The 21,533-nt window shown below is 41.4% G+C and overlaps 2 protein-coding genes across 3 annotated transcripts in view; both read left to right on the top strand.

The window, feature by feature from the left end:
* The first annotated feature begins 3,292 nt into the window (after positions 1-3,292).
* LOC139559793 (3-dehydrosphinganine reductase-like) lies at positions 3,293-11,705 on the top strand. Its single transcript, XM_071376148.1, has 10 exons — positions 3,293-3,969; positions 4,541-4,630; positions 4,728-4,784; positions 4,956-5,021; positions 6,277-6,372; positions 7,935-8,126; positions 8,224-8,307; positions 8,403-8,486; positions 8,656-8,757; positions 9,037-11,705. Exons 1-10 carry the CDS (start codon positions 3,781-3,783, stop codon positions 9,154-9,156), a joined length of 1,080 nt encoding a protein of 359 aa, XP_071232249.1. The 5' UTR covers positions 3,293-3,780; the 3' UTR covers positions 9,157-11,705.
* A 7,276-nt stretch (positions 11,706-18,981) lies between these two features.
* LOC139560621 (apoptosis regulator Bcl-2-like) overlaps positions 18,982-21,533 on the top strand; it is a 52,832-nt gene continuing 50,280 nt past the window's right edge. The window contains exon 1 of one of the 2 annotated variants that reach the window (XM_071377554.1): positions 18,982-20,085. In XM_071377554.1, the coding sequence (XP_071233655.1) occupies positions 19,540-20,085 (546 nt within the window). In that variant the 5' untranslated portion in view covers positions 18,982-19,539. The remainder of the gene's footprint in view (positions 20,086-21,533) is intronic. The other variant, XM_071377555.1, reaches the window with a different exon arrangement.

Below are 21,533 nucleotides of genomic sequence, written 5' to 3'. Positions count from 1 at the left end.
GACCCCTCGACTTTTTCCACATTTTGTTAAGTTACAGCCTCATTCTAAAATGGTTTAAATAGATTTTTCCCCTCACCAATCTACACACAATACAATATAATGACAAAGCTAAAAAATAAATATCAAATTTACATAAGTATTCAGACCCTTTACTCAGTACTTTGTTGAAACACCTTTGGCAGCGATTACAACCTGGTGTCTTCTTTGGTATGATGCTACAAGCGTGTTCTTGGGGACCTTCAATGCTGCAGAAATGTTTTGATACCCTTCCCCAGATCTGTGCCTCGACACAATCCAGTCTCGGCGCTCAAGGGACAATTCCTTCAACCTCATGGCTTGGTTTTTGCTCTGACATGCACTGTTAACTGTGGGACCTTAAACAGGTGTGTGCCTTTCCAAATCATTTCCAATCAATTGAATTGAACACAGGTGGACTCCAAGTTGTAGAAACATCTCAAGGATGGTCAATGGAAACAGGATGCACCTGAGCTCAATTTCAAATCTCGTAGCAAATGGTCTGAATACTTTTGTAAATAAGGTATTTGTTTTTTTATATATGAAAACATTTCCCAAATTGTTGGTGGAGTTGTCATTGTGGGTTGTTGTGTGTAGATTGATGAGGAAATGTTTTAATTGAATCAATTTTAGAATAAGGCTGTAACGTAACGAAATGTGGAAAAAGTCAATGGGTCTGTATACTTTACAAATGCACTGTACATATTGCACCATACATCATTTCCTGTACATTGTGTCACAGTAATTCAGTACGTTTTTCATATTGGACATGCATATTGCAACATACACAATTATCTGTACAAAGCAGATTAGTTAGAACAAAAAAGAGGTTATAGGAAGTGTTGCTGGACTTCTATGGTCAAATAGCTTAAGGTGGGGTGCCTGGACACTATATGTGTCTGGTATACCCCCTCACCGGCGCTTTAGGTCACCAGGCTGCTGATTATTGCGCACACCTGTCACCATTGTTATGCGCACCAGCGCCCCAGACTCAACAGGACTTCTTCACCTTCTTGATAGCCTTCCCTACATCTGTCACTCCCGTTGGTTCCTTCCCCAGGCCTTATTTACCCTGTTCGTGTTTTATGTCTGTACGCTTTTCGTGTTTCTTGTTTTGTTAATGTATTTATTAAATAATTCACTCCCTGTACTTGCTTCCCAATTCCCAGCGTACACGTTACAATATGGCACTGTACATAAAACCAGGGTCCAGTCTGCACTTTTGTACTGTCGCAATAACTCTGCTGAATTACTAATTCAGGACTATATCTTTATTACGAAACTATAAGTTAACTATTTTAGACTGGCATACCTGTAAATGATCTACATTATCCTAATGATGAGAATACTGCAGACTTTATACGTTTAAATATGCCAGCCTTACGTGCCAAAACGTGCATCAGGTCAAGTGTTTTGCCAGACTAATAAAATATGAGGCAGTAGCCTAGTAAGATCATGTTCCTACAGGCTAGTATCACCACAATCATCCAATATATTTTCTTCTTTAAATGACGTGGAAACAATGTTGATTCACAATCTGATTCAACCAGGTTATGCCCAGTGGGTTCACTCAGCCCATGAGATTAATAGGATAATGCATTTCATTTGAAAATGTTGTTTTAATAAAATGATCAATTTCACAAAAGTAATTAATTAATTCACTTAAAGTTTTTTTTTTTTTTACCAAATTGCATCTTCACTTTTTGAATAAACATATTGTTTGTTTGTAGAATGAGCAGAGATGCTTCTCGGAGTGTAAACTTTGTGGAGTACAATGGACCCCACTTTTACAATGTACAGGAAATTGTGTATGGTGTAATATGTATGTGCAATATGAGAAAAAAAACTCCTGGATTGAAGCTGATTGACCACTCTTTAAGGGCAGCAAAATGAGCAGTGACGCTCCTCTAGGTGTAAACTGTGGATTTGGGATTTTAGGCAACGCGTCTATTCGGAAAGATGCCGGAAGTGTATGATGAAGTGGATTCTAATGGCGATAGAATCAAGGAGAATTGGAATATTGTCAAAAAGAAAGGAAAACAGAGAAAAGTAGAGTACAGAAATGATAATGTCCCTTCGTATCTTGTAGGAGTACGGTTTGTAAATGAGGAGCAGATGATCGAATTACTGATCTTGAGGAATCCATGTGAGATATCCATACTGGTGGACAGAGTGCTGGGTAGAGTGAAGGGTGTTAGGATCAAGAGAGGCGGGCTGGTTTAGATTTGTTGTGCTTCTGAGGATCAGAAGAAACGTGTGTTTCGTCTCACCCGATTTGATAAGTTTGAAGTCTCGTATGTGTCTCTTATAACCCCCTTGAGGAGTGCCCTGTTTCTATCTGGAGTCTCATGGGAAGTAAATGTTGAAGAGATTAAAAATATTCCTGGAGTGAAGAGTCTATCTGTTCTTTTGTTTTTTGGTATAGAGTCTCTCCCTACTCAAATGCAGTTAGGGTATATTAACTACAGAGTCAGAGCATTTATCCCAAGACCAATGCAGTGTGATATTTGTAAAGCTTTTGGTCATGTTTCAAGTGTTTGCAGAAGGGAGAAGACGAGATGTCCAACTTGTGTAAAAGATCATATGTGTTATAAAAGTGACATGTTGCAATTGTGGTGGGAACCATGAAGCCACATCTGTCGAATGCCCCACAAGGGTGAAAGAGAATGAGGTGGCCAAAGTCTATCCAGCGCATATCATATACCGCAGCTGTTAAAAGGCTTGAGGGTGTGAATGGTGCACTTGACGAGTCCATTGTGGTGTAGGCCTTCACTGCAGGCTGCAGGGGTTACCTTTCACCAGCAGGATCCTGACATTTTAAAGGTTAAGGTGGACTTTCTGGCCTTTATAGCTATGGTGATAAATGCTACTGCCAAGGTGGTGAGAAGGTCCAGGTAGATAGATATCATTGTGAGAGCGGATCCTGGGGCTGAAAGATTTCTCTGGAAGGAATTGCATGGAATATTATCACAAGCCGTAGAGCCTGAGAAGGGAGATATGGGGAATTGAAAGAAGGAAGAAGTTGGAGTTTTGTTTTGTCAATGTACTATTGTTATTTGGGTGGATAAAGTTAGTTTCACTATCAGATATGGATAAAAATTTTACCTTGTTTTAGTTTCAACCTGTCCAGTCGGTGGCGGCAATACACCTTTTTGGGTTGTAGTCCAGCATAAAACCCACAGAACTGTGGATTTGTAAACTAGAAGTGACACAACGTACTGAAAATGGTGTAGGGTGTAATATGAATGTCCAACATGAAAAAACTACTGGATTTAAACTGATTGGCCACTCTTTATTGGCCGCAAAATGCGCAGTGAAGGTCCTCTGGGTCTAAACGTTGTGGACTTGAAACCTAGAAATACTGCTGAGTATAATGACTCCCATTTTTCTGCGTCACAACGTACTGTGCATTTACAAAGCATACAGGAAGGAAATCTTGTTTTAAAAATGTTCAAAAAATCCGTGACCCGGAAGTACTTCGTTATTCTTATCTGTTTTACAGCGGCCGATTTGTTTTGGTTCATGTTGTAGCTAGGCAGGAACAGAATGCAAGATCGTAGAGCCAAGGTCCACCTTATAACTCAGTGTGGGTCCACAACAGCAATTGGTCTTAGGGGAAATGTTTCTGACTCGCTGCCAAATATACTGCTAAAAAAACTCCTCTGTGTTTCATCGCCATCCCTTTGACCAGCCCCCGCGATTCGCTCCTACCGAGTCCAAAAGCGAACGTTAGCTACTAAGCTAACCAAACTGGCAGTTTCACCCATGTCCTATGAGGAATGGTTGAGTTCAACGATCACGGATTGGCTTTTCTTCAATTCCTGGTGGCTCCTTTTGCCTTTTATCATGCTTCTAGTCGTTGCTGCATTCATCGTTGCCTTCGTGTTGTTGTTGTATATGATATCCCCTTTGATTAGCCCAAAACCTCTCAAATTAAATGGGGCACACGTCGTGGTAAGTGACCAGTGTTGAAACCATTGTACTGTAGGTGTTGCAGTTGAATATATTTCCCAAGAAACTGCGCGTGCACGCAACAGATAGCTCATCTCGTCTACGGCACACCTACAACGAATTGACAGCTAGTAACACATCAGTTTTCCAGTTGGAAGTGAAAAGTAGTATTTCAATACTGGCATCTGTGGTTTGCATCTGTAGGTAGTCAAAGCTAGTCAAAACCAGGACATTTGTGTAAAAGAAACACATGTACTAACTTGCAAAAGTCACATTATAATTAAGCAATAAGGCACGAGAGGGTTTAGTATATTGGCCATATAACACAAACCCCCGAGGTGCCTTATTGCTATTATAAACTGGTTACCAGCATAACAAGAGCAGTAAAAATACATGTGGTGTCATACCCATGGTATAACAGTCTGATATACCACAGCTGTCAGCATTCAGGGTTCAAACCACCCAGTTTATAATTACCTATATATGTTGGACTTTGACCCCCAGGGCACAGCCCTTGTATTTAACTTTATAAGGAATGCCCCTCCTCTCTCACCTACCACCTCTTAACCTGCAGGTCACTGGAGGCTCCAGTGGAATAGGGAAAAGCATTGCTATGGAGTGCTACAGACAAGGAGCCTTCATCACACTAGTGGCAAGAGACGAGGTTAGCAGAAATAAACAAAACATCAATGTCCTTGACTCTTTTGCCCTGTTCTTCACCCAGACAGAACATTTATCAAGCCTTCTGTCTTTTTCTTTAGAGTAAATTGGTTCAAGCGAAAAAAGAAGTAGAGAAATGTGCAATTAATGACAAGCAGGTATGTATTATGTAGCTACATGTTTTAGTACAACCTGGAAGAAGAAAGACAATGCTCTTTTTTTGTAGCTTTTTTTTGGATGCAAGTAAATGATAAAATATTGACCCTAATGATCACATTAGCAACTTCTTACACTGACTGTTTTGTTATTCGTATTCCTCTTCCACTCAGGTTGTGCTCTGCATATCAGTTGACGTGTCCAAGGACTACGGACAGGTGGAAAGTGTGATTAAGCAGGTAAATCAAAGTGATAGGCAATGTTCCCTCTAAGTTGTTCGCAGGAGCACAGCTCTCCCGGGACTGCTTCGCAGAGGAAATATCAGCCCCCGCAGAGAAGCACGTGATTGAACTTCACTCAACTTTCTAGGTTTTACCTTTTAGTTAACACTATCAATGTTTCCCTCTACTGTGAGAATTGGGATCGAATCAACGTAATATCAGACACTTTCAATGCAACATAGTGAAAAAAAGCTAACTATGCAAGAGATTTTCTTGTAGGCAGAGCACATTGGAGTAAGATTCTATTGCATTGACAGGCACAACCTATACTCTACCAATCCGGTGCGCCATAACCAGAGATGCAGTATCCCTATATGCAAATAGACCATTGCCATATGTGGATCTGTGCCATTCACTTTGAACTGGACTGTGTTCACAGCATGAGTGTTCAAGTAGATGCGCTTGTTTTAAGATCAAAGCGAGAGCTGCATGTAGCCACGTGTGCACATTTGTTCATATTTTTTTTTCTAGTAAGTGAGTTATTAGCCCAGTTATAGCTAATTTCTAGTCAGCAATGGGGGAGTGGTTGCTTCCTACAAGGGCACAAAACCTACGCAGGTAAAGTCAGGTAAAGATGTCAGGTAAATAATAATGTTTCTGTCTAAAAGGGTAGTGTTGTATTTTGAGACAGTCTTGAATAAGCTAAGTAGCCAATAGTCAGAGGGTAGAATAATTTGTCTGATTCTCTGTAATAATGGTATGGGAATAATAATGCATTTTATTTTGTAAAGTGGTATCTTGCATTAAACGACACAACATTTTCAGTCACCTCCTGGTCTGAAGGACAAGTGGATAAGCCCTGCATGATTTTTTCTAAAAGTCTCATGGAATGTAGGCCTACATTGAACACTACACATTGGCTGCTACTGTAGGCTGAATGATAGAGCAGCTATTTCCATGTTAGAATGTTATGGGATGCATTTTCTCCGTTGTTTTTTATGGTAGGCCAGTCTGGTATGCCTACATTATGATCAAATAGCTACAGTAGCCTACTTGACCAATGTTATAACTGTAACTTAAAGCGGGTACAGCCTCATTGATCACAGTAAATGTGTACCAAAAGTTACACATAATTTTCACAAGGTTCAAGTTTGCGCTCAGCAGACCTGATATTTGCTCAGTTACATAAAAAAAATTGAGGGAACATTGGTGATTTGAACTTTTGTATAACTATTTGCAAATTACAACATCAATGCAATTTTAATCCATTTAGTGTCAAGAGAAGCTTGGTCCGGTGGACATGCTGGTGAACTGTGCTGGGACGTCCTTCTCTGGGAAGTTTGAGGAGGTGGAGGTGGAGCGCTTCAGAGTAAGTAGGTAACTAGTAGGTTGGGGAGGCTACTGTAACTAACCAGGGGAATAGACAGACAGGGCTGGAAGGGTGAACACAGAAACCCAAACCCAACACCTACCAACACCTGCTTCAGAAACATTGATGTTGTGCCAAAACTAACTTTAGATTCCCAGTCTGAAAAGTCAATGGGTTTGATGTGTGTCTGAAGGTGGAATCAAGGGTTCAGCTTTTAGTTTAAAGATGCAGTTAGCAAACCATAAGGCAAGATGAGAATGCAGTCTAGGTCTGCAGCAGATTGGATTGCAGTGGAAGAATGAGAGAGCGGGTTAATTCAAGGCTGAAGAGGTGGAGGGTTTCTTCGCTCTCTCACAGTCAAGGGATTGTCCAGATTCAGAGATAATAACTGAAGGAAAATTAGATTGTGCGTGTACGTGTGTGTGTTCACAAGTGTGTGCATGAAGGGATTGTTCCAATACTAAGATAATGACCAAGGGTAAATGAGGTTGTGTGTGGCTGTTCACATTCTAATGTATACTGAATAAAATATAAACCCAACATCAGAAATGTACCATACAAGCTTATTTCTCTCAAAACATTTTGTGCTCAAATTTGTTTACATCCCGGTTAGTGAGCATGTCTCCTTTGCCAAGATAATCCATCCACCTGACAGGTGGGGCATATCAAGAAGCTGATTAAACGGCGTGATCATTACACAGGTGCACCTTGTGCTGGGGACAATAAAAGGCCACTCTAAATTGTGCAGTTTTGTCACACAACACAATGTCTCATGTTTTGAGAGAGCGTGCAATTGGCATGCTGACTGCAGGCATGTTCACCAGAGCTGTTGCCAGACAATTTAATGTTCATTTCTCTACCATAAGCCGCCTCCAATGTCATTTTAGAGTATTTGGCAGTACGTCCAACCGACTTCGCTACCGCAGACCACATGTAACCACTCCAGCCCAGGACCTGAACATCCGGCTTCTTCACCTGCGGGGTCGTCTGAGACCAGCCACCCCGACAGCTGATGAAACAGAAGTATTTCTGTCTGTAATAAAGCCCTTTTGTGGCGAATAACTCTTTCTGATTGGCTGAGCCTGGCTCCCCAGTGGGTGTGCCTATGCCCTCCCAGGTTCACCCATGGCTGCACCCCTGCCCAGTCATGTGAAATCCATAGATTAGGGACTATTCATTTATTTCAATTTACTGATTTCCTTGTATGAACTGTGACTCAGTAAAATCGTTGAAATTGTTACATGTTGCATTTATATTTTTGTTCAGTATATTTATTGGGCTTCATTACAATTCCTGGAAGGAGCCTGGCTCTGCTGGTGCTGCTAGCCTAGCTCCTTCTCATCCTGGCATTCCACTGCTGGTCACAGGCCTCGTTAAGGGTCTGAATTCATTAGGCCTCCCTCCAGAGAAATTCTATTACTATGGAAACTGCACAGAAATATAACACGCAACATATTGCAGGGCTATTGTTAGTAGTATGGGTATTGCTCAGCTTTTATTATTATTAATAATAATAATACATCATTAATGACTTTTTGTGCTCCTTCCCTTGTCTATAACAGAGTCTGATGGAGGTGAACTACCTGGGCAGTGTGTATCCCACACGGGCTGTAATCACCACTATGAAGGAGAGGAGGATGGGACGCATCATGTTTGTCTCCTCCCAGGCCGGCCAGATCGGCCTGTTCGGCTACACTGCCTACTCCCCGTCCAAGTTTGCCCTTCGTGGTCTGGCTGAGTCCCTGCAGATGGAAGTGGGTAGTATTTAGTTCCTCCTCCTACCCACGTTGGAGGCCAAAAGGCCTCTTTGTGGCTAATTTAATGTACTCTTTCCCCTACTCCTCCATGCAGATGAAGCCATATAATATCTATGTGACAATTGCCTACCCCCCTGACACTGACACACCAGGACTAGCAGAGGAGAATAGGACGAAGGTAAGTCTCCTCATGAAAAAAAGTGGAAATGTTCTCTTCTTTTGTCTTTTACTCTGACGCCTCGCGTTATATTTTCTCTCTTCGTCCTTCCATAGCCTTTAGAGACCAGGCTGATCTCCGAGACGTCTGGGGTGACTCAGCCGGAACAGGTTGCTAAAATTGTGGTCAAGGATGCTGTGGTAAGAAACTGCATTCTCAACAACTGTCGCTATCACATTTACTCTGCCTTAGGCCAACACAAAAAGCTTTATCTGTACATCCCTTCCAGTCAGGACCATAGAGAGAATTGCTCTCTAGAAGTGTGATGAAGCGTTTTTTCGGACGGCCATGTCTTTGTGACCCCTACAGCAGGGGAACTTCAACAGCTCTGTGGGGCCTGACGGATACATGCTCTCGGCTCTCACCTGTGGAATGTCACCTGTCACCTCCATCACAGAGGGCCTCCAGCAGGTAACAACAGTACAGGAATGTACACGGCCCCATTACAACACACCCAGGATATTACTCTGGGGTCTTTTGGTAAACATGCGTTAACTGAACCTTAACAATCAACTTACCAAAGCAATTGTGTATCTATTACACATCTATTATAACCATAGAGATAGAATTAAGTCATATTTTATATGATTATAACATAACAATAGATTGTCCCAAAACTGTGTTCCTGTCTAACTCTGGTGATCGTGAATAGTGACTAGGGCTCATAATGTTATTGTGACTTCTGTGCAGATTGTGACCATGGGGCTGTTCCGGACCGTTGCTCTGTTCTACCTGGGGAGTTTCGACAGCATTGTGCGTCGCTGTATGATCGAGAGGGAGCAGTCCAAAGCAGCGGACAAGAGGGAGTAACACACCCACCCCAACCTCCTCCCTCATAAACCCCCTCCCCCGCCTCTCCATCCTCCCCGAGTCATAGCCACTGAAGAACCCAACCGAGCCACCACTCCTCTCCCCTCCCCTTCTCCCCTAGAGGGCACAACCCTGGGTAGGCTAAATGGCCAGTCATCTCATCCAACAGTGATAATATCTAAGTAAAGAAGATGGCGGATGTCTTTTCCACTTGACCAATGATGTAACACATACCATTCTTGGCAGCCATTTTGTCATTATTCCATTGATATTTACTTTTTTTCTTTCCATGCAGAGAGGTAAGTAAGGGATAGCCAGTCTGACAGATTATGTCAGCATGTTGACCTGCAATTCCTTTACCAAGAGTCTGACAAAATACCAACGCAAACAATACTGTATGTCATGCAGACCATTCTGAGTAAGCTAGCTTCATCACCTTAAACTCTATCTTCACCAAATGCGTTCTGTTCCGCCTTCCAAAGCTTTTTTATTTTGCAGGCAGGGCTTCTTTCCTCTATATTCACTCTGTTTTAACCTGTGCCCCTCCATGTGCTGTCTATGTAGTGTGGTGTTTTGGCCCATGCTGTGGATGCATTAACTAAACTTCGAGGTGATTTTAGTCATTTTGGGCTCCCGAGTGGCGCAGCGGTCTAAGGCACTGCATCTCTGTGCAAGAGGCGACACTACAGTCCCTGGTTCGCATCCAGATTGAATCACATCCGGCCGTGATTGGGAGAGCCATAGGGCGGCACACAATTGGCCCAGCGTCGTCCGGGTTTGGCCGGGGTAGACCGTCATTGTAAAAAATGATTTGTTCTTAACTCACTTGCCTAGTTAAATAAAGGTTAAATAAAATAAAAACAGTAATGAGAGAGGGCATAGCAAGAAGGCAATGCAAAAATGTAATTTGCTTCCCGGAAATAAACATCCAAGGCATTTTCAGGTAGAGAGATTGTATGTGGAAGTACAAAGGAATTTGTGTGTGCTGTGCATGTAGGGGCTTTGTGAAGAAGCCGATGGGAGAGATTTTAATGCAGTGTTATGTTACAATGTGTTTGAATGACTATACACTGACCCAGCCTACTCCAGGGAGAGAGAAAAGCCATTGGACACTGGTGGTGGCTGGGAAAAAAGAAAAACCTCCTCTGTAATGTATTCCTCTTATTTGCCTGTCACTTTCACATCATCTTATTTGTGTTTTTTACCTGAGGTAGAAGCAGCACGTAAAAGGTCAGCATGGGACAGTCATACGATGTAGTAGAACAACAAATCCGCTGATGACAGCCTGATCCACTCTTTCCTGTTTTCCTAAGAGGTTGAGGGTCTTTGTATGTGTGATCTGTGTACATATTCTGCCTCCTTAAGATTGATGGGGTGGTGTCAGGACAAGGAGTGGGGTGTGACTCGCAGGTTCGAGCAAAGTCCCCTTGGGCCTAGAGAGGGCGCCAGAGCTGTATTTTAAATAGAGGCCAAGAGATGAAGAGGGACTGGCAAGCTCATAGAGGAGCTCTGTGTACTATTGTATTATCTAATTTGACATTTCATGCACAGTCACTGTGGACGTTATCCGTTACGTTCCTATCTGATTGTTATTTGTCTCGGTAAGTATTCACAGATCCCTCCTGAAGTCCTCTAAAGGGGAAAATGCGAGCTCATGCAAGTCTTCCTTCCATCGATCAACTGTGGGGAGAATGTACTTAACTTTAATACAAACAATACGCTATAAATCAGAAAATATACATACTTTTTTGAAAATCCACCAATATTTGAATGCCAAGATGTATTAAGAGACAATTTTTGTAAGTACAATGCAACTATTTGAGATGTATTTTGTTTGATGATGCTTCTCTGTTCTATCCTAGAAATAGTTTGTAATGCAGTCAAGCACTACAATTGTGGGGACCCATTCCAAGCCTTAAGAGATAACTACAGATGTTAATGCTAAAATAATCAAATTCATCCACAGAAAAAAACTTGACTTAAGCCTCTTGTGGTTTACCAGTTAATTTGATATGATTTTTCTATGAAAATGCCAACTGTTTTACCATGTTTTTTTGTTGTTGTCAATTCCAGTTTAGTTTTTGTACAAAAAGGCCTTACTCAAAACCAAAATGTCAGAAGTGAGAATGCATGATTCAACTCTGAGGTTCTCATTTGACATTGGTTCAAGGCATACTGTCACTGTCCAGCAAAGTTTGGTTATCTACCTGTCATTTCATCATCTGTGTCCATTTTTTTGCTTTTAGCAACACATTCATGTTGTAGTTGATAGACATTTGGTATAATATATAGTTCATGGACAAAGCTATTTTGTTTTAACACTTAAGCTATGCAAATTAAGTTTTAAAATGCTCTAGTTTTCCCATTCGTTGGTGTCATCCAGAGATATTTAAAAGATTATATAGAGTTTATAAGTACAGTACTACTGAAAATTATCATGATGCATTCCCATTTTATTGGTTGTGTTTTGTTCTGTTTTGTTTTTGCCAAACGGGTAAGAATTTCACCTTGTGTGCCATTGAAAATAAAAATGTAAGGAGTAGAACAATGTTGCTTTGTCTTATTTTCTTACATAATAAAACAAAATAAATAACTATGTAAAATGTCATTTTCTCTTATCTTTTCTTTTTTATTTCACAATGTGTCCTGTTTTAGTTCTAGGTGGGGTTTTTCCTCCTTCCAATGCCCATCTAGATCTCTGTTTTAGGTTAAATGTTTATTTTTTCTGCACTCAGTAGGCTACTGAACACATAGGCCTCTTTTGAAAGCTTTTAGGCTTTGTTATTGCACTGGTATGGAACCTAACCTATACCATATGTATAAGTATACTTAGTTGAATGCACTGACTAAGTAGGTCTGCATAAGACCGTCTGCTAAATCAAGAGTTCCCAAACCTTTTCACTCAGGCCCCCCCCCCTCCAGCATTGGGGAACATTCCACACCACCCCTGCACACGCCATGTCTATTTCTATGGGTACAAGCACTGCTCATGACACCAACTGTTCACACCTCTCTTGTTGGTGGAGATCCTTTTTGTTTTAGGTTTAAAGCATATTTCCTGCAATTCTACACATTTTGTCATGGGGTGCAGAGAACATTTTTGTAAATTTAAAACTAACTTTGCAATTCTTGACATTTTGCCATGTCTAATGTTAATTCATATGATATTTGAGTTGACTCAAACCACAAAATCTATGAGCTAAAAAACATTAGCTGACATGGGCTAGTTGGGACCCCCCCGCCAACCCCAGGGGCACGCCCCACAGTTTGAGAACCACTGTGCTAAATGACCAAAATGTAAGAAATGTATTTGTGTATCTATGTTTGCTTTGTTTGGATTATGAGCTTACATTATTCAGTTGCTTAGGGTTGCACAGCCTAGATACATACACAACCTATGGTTACAGTCGATTAATCCTGGCTCCTGTGTTTACAGAAGTTGAGTGGAGTGGATGTTTTGTACCATTACGGAGTGTTTCAGTTTTGATGTACAGTGGGTGTGTGCAGCTGGGTGGTTATTGGGGGGCTACTGTGTGTACTGTGGGTGGATGTGAGGTTTTACATATTCTGTTTGAGTAGTGGACTTTCATCTTCCATGAGGGGAACAGAACAGCCTGGGCAGCCTGGTAGCTATAGTATACACAACCGGTCAAAAGTTTTAGAACACCTACTCATTCAAGGGTTTTTCTTTATTTTTACTATTTTCTACATTGTAGAATAATAGTGAAGACATTAAAACAATGAAATAACACATATGGAATCATGTAGTAACCAAAAAAGTGTTAAACAAATCTAAATATATTTTATATTTGAGATTCTTCAAATAGCTACCCTTTGCCTTGATGACAGCTTGGCACAATCTTGGCATTCTCTCAACCAGCTTCACCTGGAATGCTTTTCCAACAGTCTTGAAGGAGTTCCCACATATGCTGAGCACTTGTTGGCTGCTTTTCCTTTACTCTGCGGTCCGACTCATCCCAAACCATATCAATTTGGTTGAGGTTGGGGGATTGTGGAGGCCAGGTCATCTGATGCAGCACTCCATCACTCTTCTTTTTGGTAAAATAGCCCTTACACAGCATGGAGTTGTGTTGGGTCATTGTCAAAAACAAATGAACAAACCAGATGGGATGGTGTATAGCTGCAGAATGCTGTGGCAGCCATGCTGGAAAGCACCCCCACACCATAACACCTCCATGCTTTACTGTGGGAAAAACACATGCGGAGATCATCCATTAACCCGCACCGCGTCTCAGAAAGACACAGCGGTTGGAACCAAAAATCAACATTTTGGACTCCAGACCAAAGGACATGTTTCCACCGGTCTAATGTCCATTGCTCGTGTTCCTTGGCCCATGCAAGTCTCTTCTTATTATTGGTGTCCTTCAGTAGTGGTTTCTTTGCAGCAATGCGACAATGAAGGCCTGATTCACGTAGTCTCCTCTGAACAGTTGATGTTGAGATTTGTCTGTTACTTGAACTCTGTGAAGCATTTATTTGGGCTGCAATTTCTGAGGCTGGTAACTCTAATGAACTTACCCTCTGCAGCAGAGGTAACTCTGGGTCTTCCATTCCTGTGGCGGTCCTCATGAGAGCCAGTTATATCATAGCGCTTGATGGTTTTCGCGACTGCACTTGAAGAAACGTTCAACGTTTTTGACATTTTCCATATTGACTGACCTTCATTTCTATAAGTAATGATGGACTGGCATTTCTCTTTGCTTATTTGAGCTGTTCTTGCCATAATATGGAATTGGTCTTTTACCAAATAGGGCTATCTTCTGTATACTCCCTTATCTTGTCACAACACAACTGATTGGCTCAAATGCACTAAGAAGGAAAGAAATTGCACAAATTCACGTTTAAGAAGGTACACCTGTTAATTGAAATGCATTCCAGGTGACTACTGTACCTCATGAAGCTGGTTGAGAGAATGCCACGGTATGCAAAGCTGTCATCACAAATATAAAATATATTTTGGTTTGTTTATCACTTTTTGGTTACTACATGATTCCATATGTGTTATTTCATAGTTTTGATGTCTTCACTATTATTCTACAATGTAGAACATAGTAAAAATACAGAAAAACTCTTGAACGAGTACTGCAGGTGTTCTAAAACTTTTGACCTGGTAGTGTAGCTCCCTCAGGTCATCAGGAAGACTTCATGAGGGTTTAGAAGCTGTGTTGCCCTGTCAGAGAATGTGTAGATAGACATAGACAGAGAGCTTGAGCGAGAGATACACAGACACACTGGTAGAAAGAGCAAAACACAGAACATCCAAATACACGTCCACCAGTGAGATGGGGGCTAGATTAAAACAGTCCCTTTATGAGGAATCAGAATGGTGTAGTCCTGTCTAGTAAGGGTTCAGGAATTATTCATCAGGCAGGGTTTCGGAGAGTAAGATTGTAAGCTTCTAATTCTTCAAATAAGCAAAGTTCACTGACTTGATACTACTGTCCATAATAGTTTAAATGGCTTTTCACCATGATATTTTGAGCCATGAAATCTTGGGGAAAGGTTAGGGTTATGCCAGCCTTTTATGCATTAGATAAGAATTCAAGGTCAAAATCCTACCATGCCTATCATGGCACCAATTTCTCAATTGTATTCCAGATGAAACTTAAGTAACCAAATGAGAAGGACATGTAGGCCTACTCCAAACAAACCCACAAGGGATAACTTTGGATGGGTGACGAACAGTAGTTGGGTGACGACAGGCGTCGTTAGGCCTGGGCTTCAGCCCCGGATGTTTTTGGTCCAGCCCCGAACCTTTTGATTGTCTTTTGTTGTGTGTGGGGGGTGTGGGGGTTCCGTTTCAGTCTGATATGAGTGTCCATAACCACACATCACTAGAGCTATGAAGTAACGTTTTACAGATAATTTTTTATGCCAGAAATACAGTGTACAACATGTTAGAATCACATTTGGCAGCGATTACAGCTTCTATTTCTGGGTAAGTCTCTAAGAGCTTTGCACACCTGGATTATACAATATTTGCACATTATTCTTTAAAAAATTATCCAAGCTATGTCAAATTGGTTGTTGATTACTAGACAACCATTTTCAAGCAGATTTAAGTGAAAAATGTAACTTAGCCACTCAGGAACATTGACTGTCTTCTTGGTAACCAACTCCAGTGTAGATTTGGCCTTGTGTTTTAGGTTATTTTCCTGCTGAAAGGTGAATTCATCTCTCAGTGTCTGGTGGAGTAGACTGAACCAGGTTTTCCTCTAGGATTTTGCCTGTGCTTAGCTCTATTCCATTTTATCATTTAAAAAACTCCCTAATCCTTGCTGATGACAAGCATACCCATAGCAGGATTCAGCCACCACCATGCTTGAAAATATGAAGAGTGGTTGGATTTGCCCCAAAGTTAAGGCTTTCTATTCAGAATTTCTTTGCCACATTTCTTGCAGTTTTACTTTAGTGCCTTATTGCAAACAGGATGCATGTTTTGGAATATTTTTATTCTGTACATGCTTCCTTCTTTTTACTCTGTCATTTAGGTAAGTATTGTGCAATAACTACAATGTCGTTGATCCATCCTCAGTTTTCTCCTATCACAGCCATTAAACTCTGTAACTGTTTTAAAGTCACTAATGGACTCATGGTGAAATCTCTGAACGATTTCCTCCCCCTCCAGCAACTGAGTTAGGCAAGACCATGTATCTTTGTGGTGACTGGGTATATTGATACACAATCCAAAGTGTAATTAATAACTTCACCATGCTCAAAGAGATATTCAAAGTCTACTTTAATTTTTTTTTACTCATCTACCAATAGGTGCCCTTCTTTGAGAGGCATTGGAAAACCTCCCTGGTCTTTGTGGTTGAATCTGTGTTTGAAATTCACTGCTCGACTGAGGAACCTTACAGATAATTGTTTGTGTGGGGTACAGAGATGAGGTAGTCATTCAAAAACAATGTTAAACATTATTGCACACAGAGTGAGTCCATGTAACTTATTATGTGACTTGTTAAGCACATTTTTATTCCTGAACCTATTTAAGCTTGCCATAACAAAGGGGTTCAATACTTTTGTATTTGTTTTTGTATTTATTATGTTAAGGCCGATTTACAATTTTCAAAACATTACAATACATTCATAACAGATTTCACAACACACGAAGTGTGTGCCCTCAGGCCCATACTCCACTAACACATATCTATAACACATCTGTTTTTTAAAACTTATTATACTGCTTGCATAAGTTACCTGATGTGGAATAGAGTTCCATGTAGTCATGGCTCTATGTAGTGCTGTGTGCCTCCCATAATCTGTTCCTGACTTGGGGACTGTGAAGAGACCTCTGGTGGCATATATTGTGGAGTATGTATGGGTGTCTGAGCTGTGTGCTAGACAGACAGCTCGGTGCTTTCAACATGTCCACTTTGAGCCAGGAGAGATTGACATGCATATTATTAATGTTTGCTCTCTGTGTACATCGAAGGGCCAGCCGTGCTGCAGTGTTCTGAGCCAATTGCAATTTTCCAAAGTCCCTCTTTGTGGCACCTGACCACATGAATGAACAGTAGTCCAGGTGCGACAAAACTAGAGCCTGTAGGACCTGCCTTGTTGATAGTGCTGTTAAGAAGGTAGAGCAGCGTTTTATTATGGACCATCTTGGCTACTGTTGTATCAATACGTTTTGACCATAATCCAGGGTTACTCCAAGCAGTTTAGTCACCTCAATTTGGTCAATTTACACATTATTTATTACATGATTTAGTTGAGGTTTAGGGTTTAGTGAATGATTTGTCCCAAATACAATGCTTTTAGTTTTTGAAATATTTAGGACTAACTTATTCCTTGCCACCCATTCTGAAACTAACTGCACATCTTTGTTAAGTGTTGCAGTCATTTCAGTCGCTGTAGTAGCTGACGTGTATAGTGTTGAGTCATCCGCATACATAGACACACTGGCTTTACTCAAAGCCAGTGGCATTTTGTCAGTAAAGATTGAAAAAAGTAATGGGCCAAGACAGCTGCCCTGGGTAATTCCTGATTGTACCTGGATTATGTTGGAGAGGCTTTCAATAAAGAACTCCCTCTGTGTTCTGATAGACAGGTAACTCTTTATCCACAATATAGCAGGGGGTGTAAAGCTATAACACAAAAGTTTTTCCAGCAGCAGACTATGATCGATAATGTCAAAAGCTGAAGTGTAACAAAACAGCCCCCACAATCATTTCATCATCAATTTATCTCAGCCAATCATCAGTCATTTGTGTAAGTGCTGTGCTTGTTGAATGTCCTTCCCTATAAGTGTGTTGAAAGTCTGTTGTCAATTTGTTTACTATAAAATAGCATTCTATCTGGTCAAACACAGTTTAAAAAAAATAATTATATGGGTTGGTAACAGGCTGATTGGTCGGCTATTTGAGCCAGTGAAGGGGGCTTTACTATTCTTAGTAAGCAAGAATGACTTTTGGTTCCCTCCAGCCCTAAGGGCACACACTTTCTTGTAAGCTTAAATTGAAGATTTGGCAAATAGGAGTGGTAATATCGTCCGCTATTATCCTCAGTAATTTGCCATCCAAATTGTCAGATCCGGTGCATTGTCATTGTTGATAGACAACAATACTTTTTTCACTTCTTCCACACTCACTTTATGGAATTCAAAATTATAATTATTGTCTTTCATAATTTGGTCAGATATACTTGATGTGTAGTGTCAGCATTTGTTGCTGGCATGTCATGCCTAAATGTGCCAATCTTGCGGTTGGCAATATCAATCGGTTTTGTGATGAACGAACCATCTGATTCAATGAATGATGGAGCTGAGTTTGCCCTTTTTCCCAAAATGTAATTGAAGGTGCTCCAAAGCTATTTTACTATCATTCTATATGTAATTTACCTTTGTTTCATAGTGTAGTTTCTTCTTCTTTTTAGTCACATGATTTCTCAATTTGCAGTATGTTTGTCAATTGGTTGTGCAGCCAGACATATTTGCCATTCCTTTTGCCTTTACAATATTTCAATTCCTCATCAATCCACAGAGATTTAACAGTTTTTACAGTCATTTTCTTAATGGGTGCATGCTTATTAGTAACTGGGATAAGCAATTACATAAATGTGTCAAGTGCAACGTCTGTTTGCTCCTCATTACACACCACGGACCAACAAATATTCTTTACATCAACAACTAGGGATCACTACAAAACCTCTTGTATGTCCTCTTATACACTATATTAGGCCCAGCCTTTGGAACTTTGGTTTTACTCGATATGGCTACTATATTGTGGTCACTACATCCAATGGATCTGGATACTGTTGATGATTTCATTCAATACTTATTGACTCAAGATATTTCAGCTTTTCATTTTTAATTAATTTGTAAAAATGTCTAAAAACATAATTCCACATTGACATTATGGGGTATTGTGTGTAGGCCAGTGACACTAAATCTAAATTTAATCAGGCTTTTAAACTTCAATTTTAAACTTCAAAATTTGGAAAAAGTCAGGGGGTGTGAATACTTTCTGAAGGCACTGTATGTGTTCCAGAGTAAAGAGTAGAGTGTTCCAGTAGAGAGACCCACATTGTTTCTGTAATTAAGTACTGGCAGTGTCTGCTGTGGGAGGTGGGAAAGTGCAAGTTACCTGAAAAATATCTAATCTCTCAATGTTCTAATGTCTCAATGTTTATCTCAAAGTGCACCAAATGTATGCATTTAGCTCTTGAAATTCCATATTTTTTACCAGGGTAGGATGCCCCCGGACCCCCCTACTGGCTTTGGGCTAAGCCCCTAATGTCTTCAAATCCTAGAAACGCCCCTGACACAAGAAATACCTCACCAGCAAAGAGTGTACAACAGGCAGCAATTGTGGGATACATTCCTCACTCAAAACCTCTCTCTGTATGCGTAAAACGCCGCTGGAATAGTTTTCGGTATCATATTCTGGATGCATGCGACGTTGACCTTCATATGTAGATTTTCGGTCATGTATTTGTAGTGTACATTATGTGCATATGGAGAATATTTTTTTTATCTCTTCCGTATTTCTGGCTGTCTAGATTTGGAGTCTACAGAGAAGGGAACTGTCGCCACTTTTTGACCAACGCTTTGAATATTTTATTTTGAGAGCACAATTGGGAACATTTGGAATTTCTGACGTGGTTTATATTTGACTTTTCACGGTTTCAGCCTAGTTGGGTGAAGGGGCCGTTTTTCAATCCACACACATCGCTCCCTTTCCAGTGTTTCGTTTTGCACCGTTCAATTGTAGGCGGCTATCCTAAAAACTTGACCAGAACATTTTCTCAGAAATACACGTTTCGTTTGATCTGATGTATTGTGCGATGCAGTGCATATCTACAATTATGATGTATTATTCTTAAAAACTAGGATTTTGGAGGTCATCAGTGGCAATCATAATGGCAAACGACGACAACCGCTTTATAGTGGAAAAGTACATTTGTCACAAACTCTTGAAACGAGGATATGCGTGGGATTTCGAGGATGCCGAGGAGGAGGAAGGTGCTGCTAATAATGGGTCGATGATTTCTCCTCGGCCGGGTTTGGCACGGCGGTGCCACGGGGCCAGTAACGCCGGACAGGGCAGCGTCCCTCGTCTTTCCAAATGGCTCTCCCAACCGGACCCGCATGCAGCTATTCACAGAGTTTTGCGTGAGGCCGGGGACGAACTCGAAAGACTGTACCAGCCCGACTTCGCAGAGATGTCACACCAGCTGTATCTCACATCCTCCACGGCTGAGAGGAGATTTAGAGAGGTGATAGACGAGCTGTTCAGGGATGGGGTTAACTGGGGACGGATTATCGCCTTCTTCGAGTTCGGGGGCACAATATGCGTGGAATGCGTGAACAAGGAGATGACGTCGCAGGTGGATCACATCGCGGTGTGGATGACAGAGTATCTAAATGGACCACTGCTCAGCTGGATTCAGGAGAACGGGGGATGGGTATGTGTAATCTACTGCTTTAGTTTACATTAGCCTACGCATGATGCGGAGGGAACGTCTGGATATGAACGACATAATTTACTAGTCTTCCTGATTTGATGTTCTGGCTGTTTGTCTAGCATGTCTGGCCAATGAAATATTACCGTTGCTGTCACACCTCCCTACGCTCAAACCCGCCTCCTTCGACTGTAGCCATCAGTGGCAGATGCCTTGTAGTTCCAGGGTGGGGGATAAATTCCAGGGTGGGGGGGTAAAACCAAACGTTTCACTGCACGTAACCGGTGTATGTGACAATAAAACATATTACATGTTATTTTGTTTATTTTGTCCCATAGCCTAGGTTATGCCTGTTATACTGCTGTTATTCACTATACTATTCACATAGATGTCTGTGACACACTATCAGCATAGAACAGTCTGTACTGCACACAGAGCGGCTGAAGCACTAGTAGGATAGGATCATTATATCTGTGTAGTTCCACATCCATGGCAGGGCAGAGCAGAACAGACACACGTCAGGGGAAAGGGTAACATCAAGTTAATAGTGTTGGCTACCAGCCCCGTGCGAGACAGGACAAGAGATGAGGACCACTTGTCAGAGATCTACATGACCAAAAAACTGAGATCCCCATACTAAATCTATACTGTACATACGCACTCACACATTTTGGATACTTGATTTGGATCCACAGTAACACACGAACACACACACACACACACACACACACACACACACACACACACACACACACACACACACACACACACACACACACACACACACACACACACACACACAATGCATTTATCACCAAATATCTGAGTATGTACATCCACCAATACCAGTCACACAACATCCTCTGTTCTGTTTTTCTTTTGTTACTACTATTTCCCCTCTGAAGATGAACAATGTGGCCACCCCTTTACGACTGCTGTCCTCTACATTTCTACATCTATAAGGCCAAACCGCCAAAAATGTGTCCCTAATTGGCAGAAGTGCTATTAATGATAAAATAACATGCGTTTGCACCGTTTCAGCTATCTAGCCGGAAGCAAGGTGGTAGATGGGGGTGGGTAAGGGAGGGGTGAAGGCTAATCAATGATTTATGTGGAGCATTTCATCTCTAAAGGATGGAGCGTTTAACATTCCCCTTGAGTCTCCTCTGCCCCTGAAGGTGTCAGGTTGTGCCACATATCAAAGGGAAGCACAGAGAGGAGAGAGGGGCCCCCAGGAGTACAGAGCCACAGACTAGAGCCAGGTTGTATGTTTAACATGTAACGTGCACCCTCCAGTGCATTTCGGTTCAGTTGGAGCCCTTTGGTCTCTTGAAAGTTGTGCATGGGATGGTGGATCGGGCTGTGGCTGCCATGTCTGTCTGTATGTGAGAGGTCTCTGGAGCCTGATACCCGACATCCCAGTCTAACTATGTACTTTTGTATGTAGGTCA

This window comes from Salvelinus alpinus, chromosome 30, assembly GCF_045679555.1.
Source record: "Salvelinus alpinus chromosome 30, SLU_Salpinus.1, whole genome shotgun sequence".
Taxonomy (NCBI): domain Eukaryota; kingdom Metazoa; phylum Chordata; class Actinopteri; order Salmoniformes; family Salmonidae; genus Salvelinus; species Salvelinus alpinus.
The sequence above is the reverse complement of the archived record's forward strand: the minus strand, read 5'-3'. Positions and strand labels throughout refer to the sequence as shown.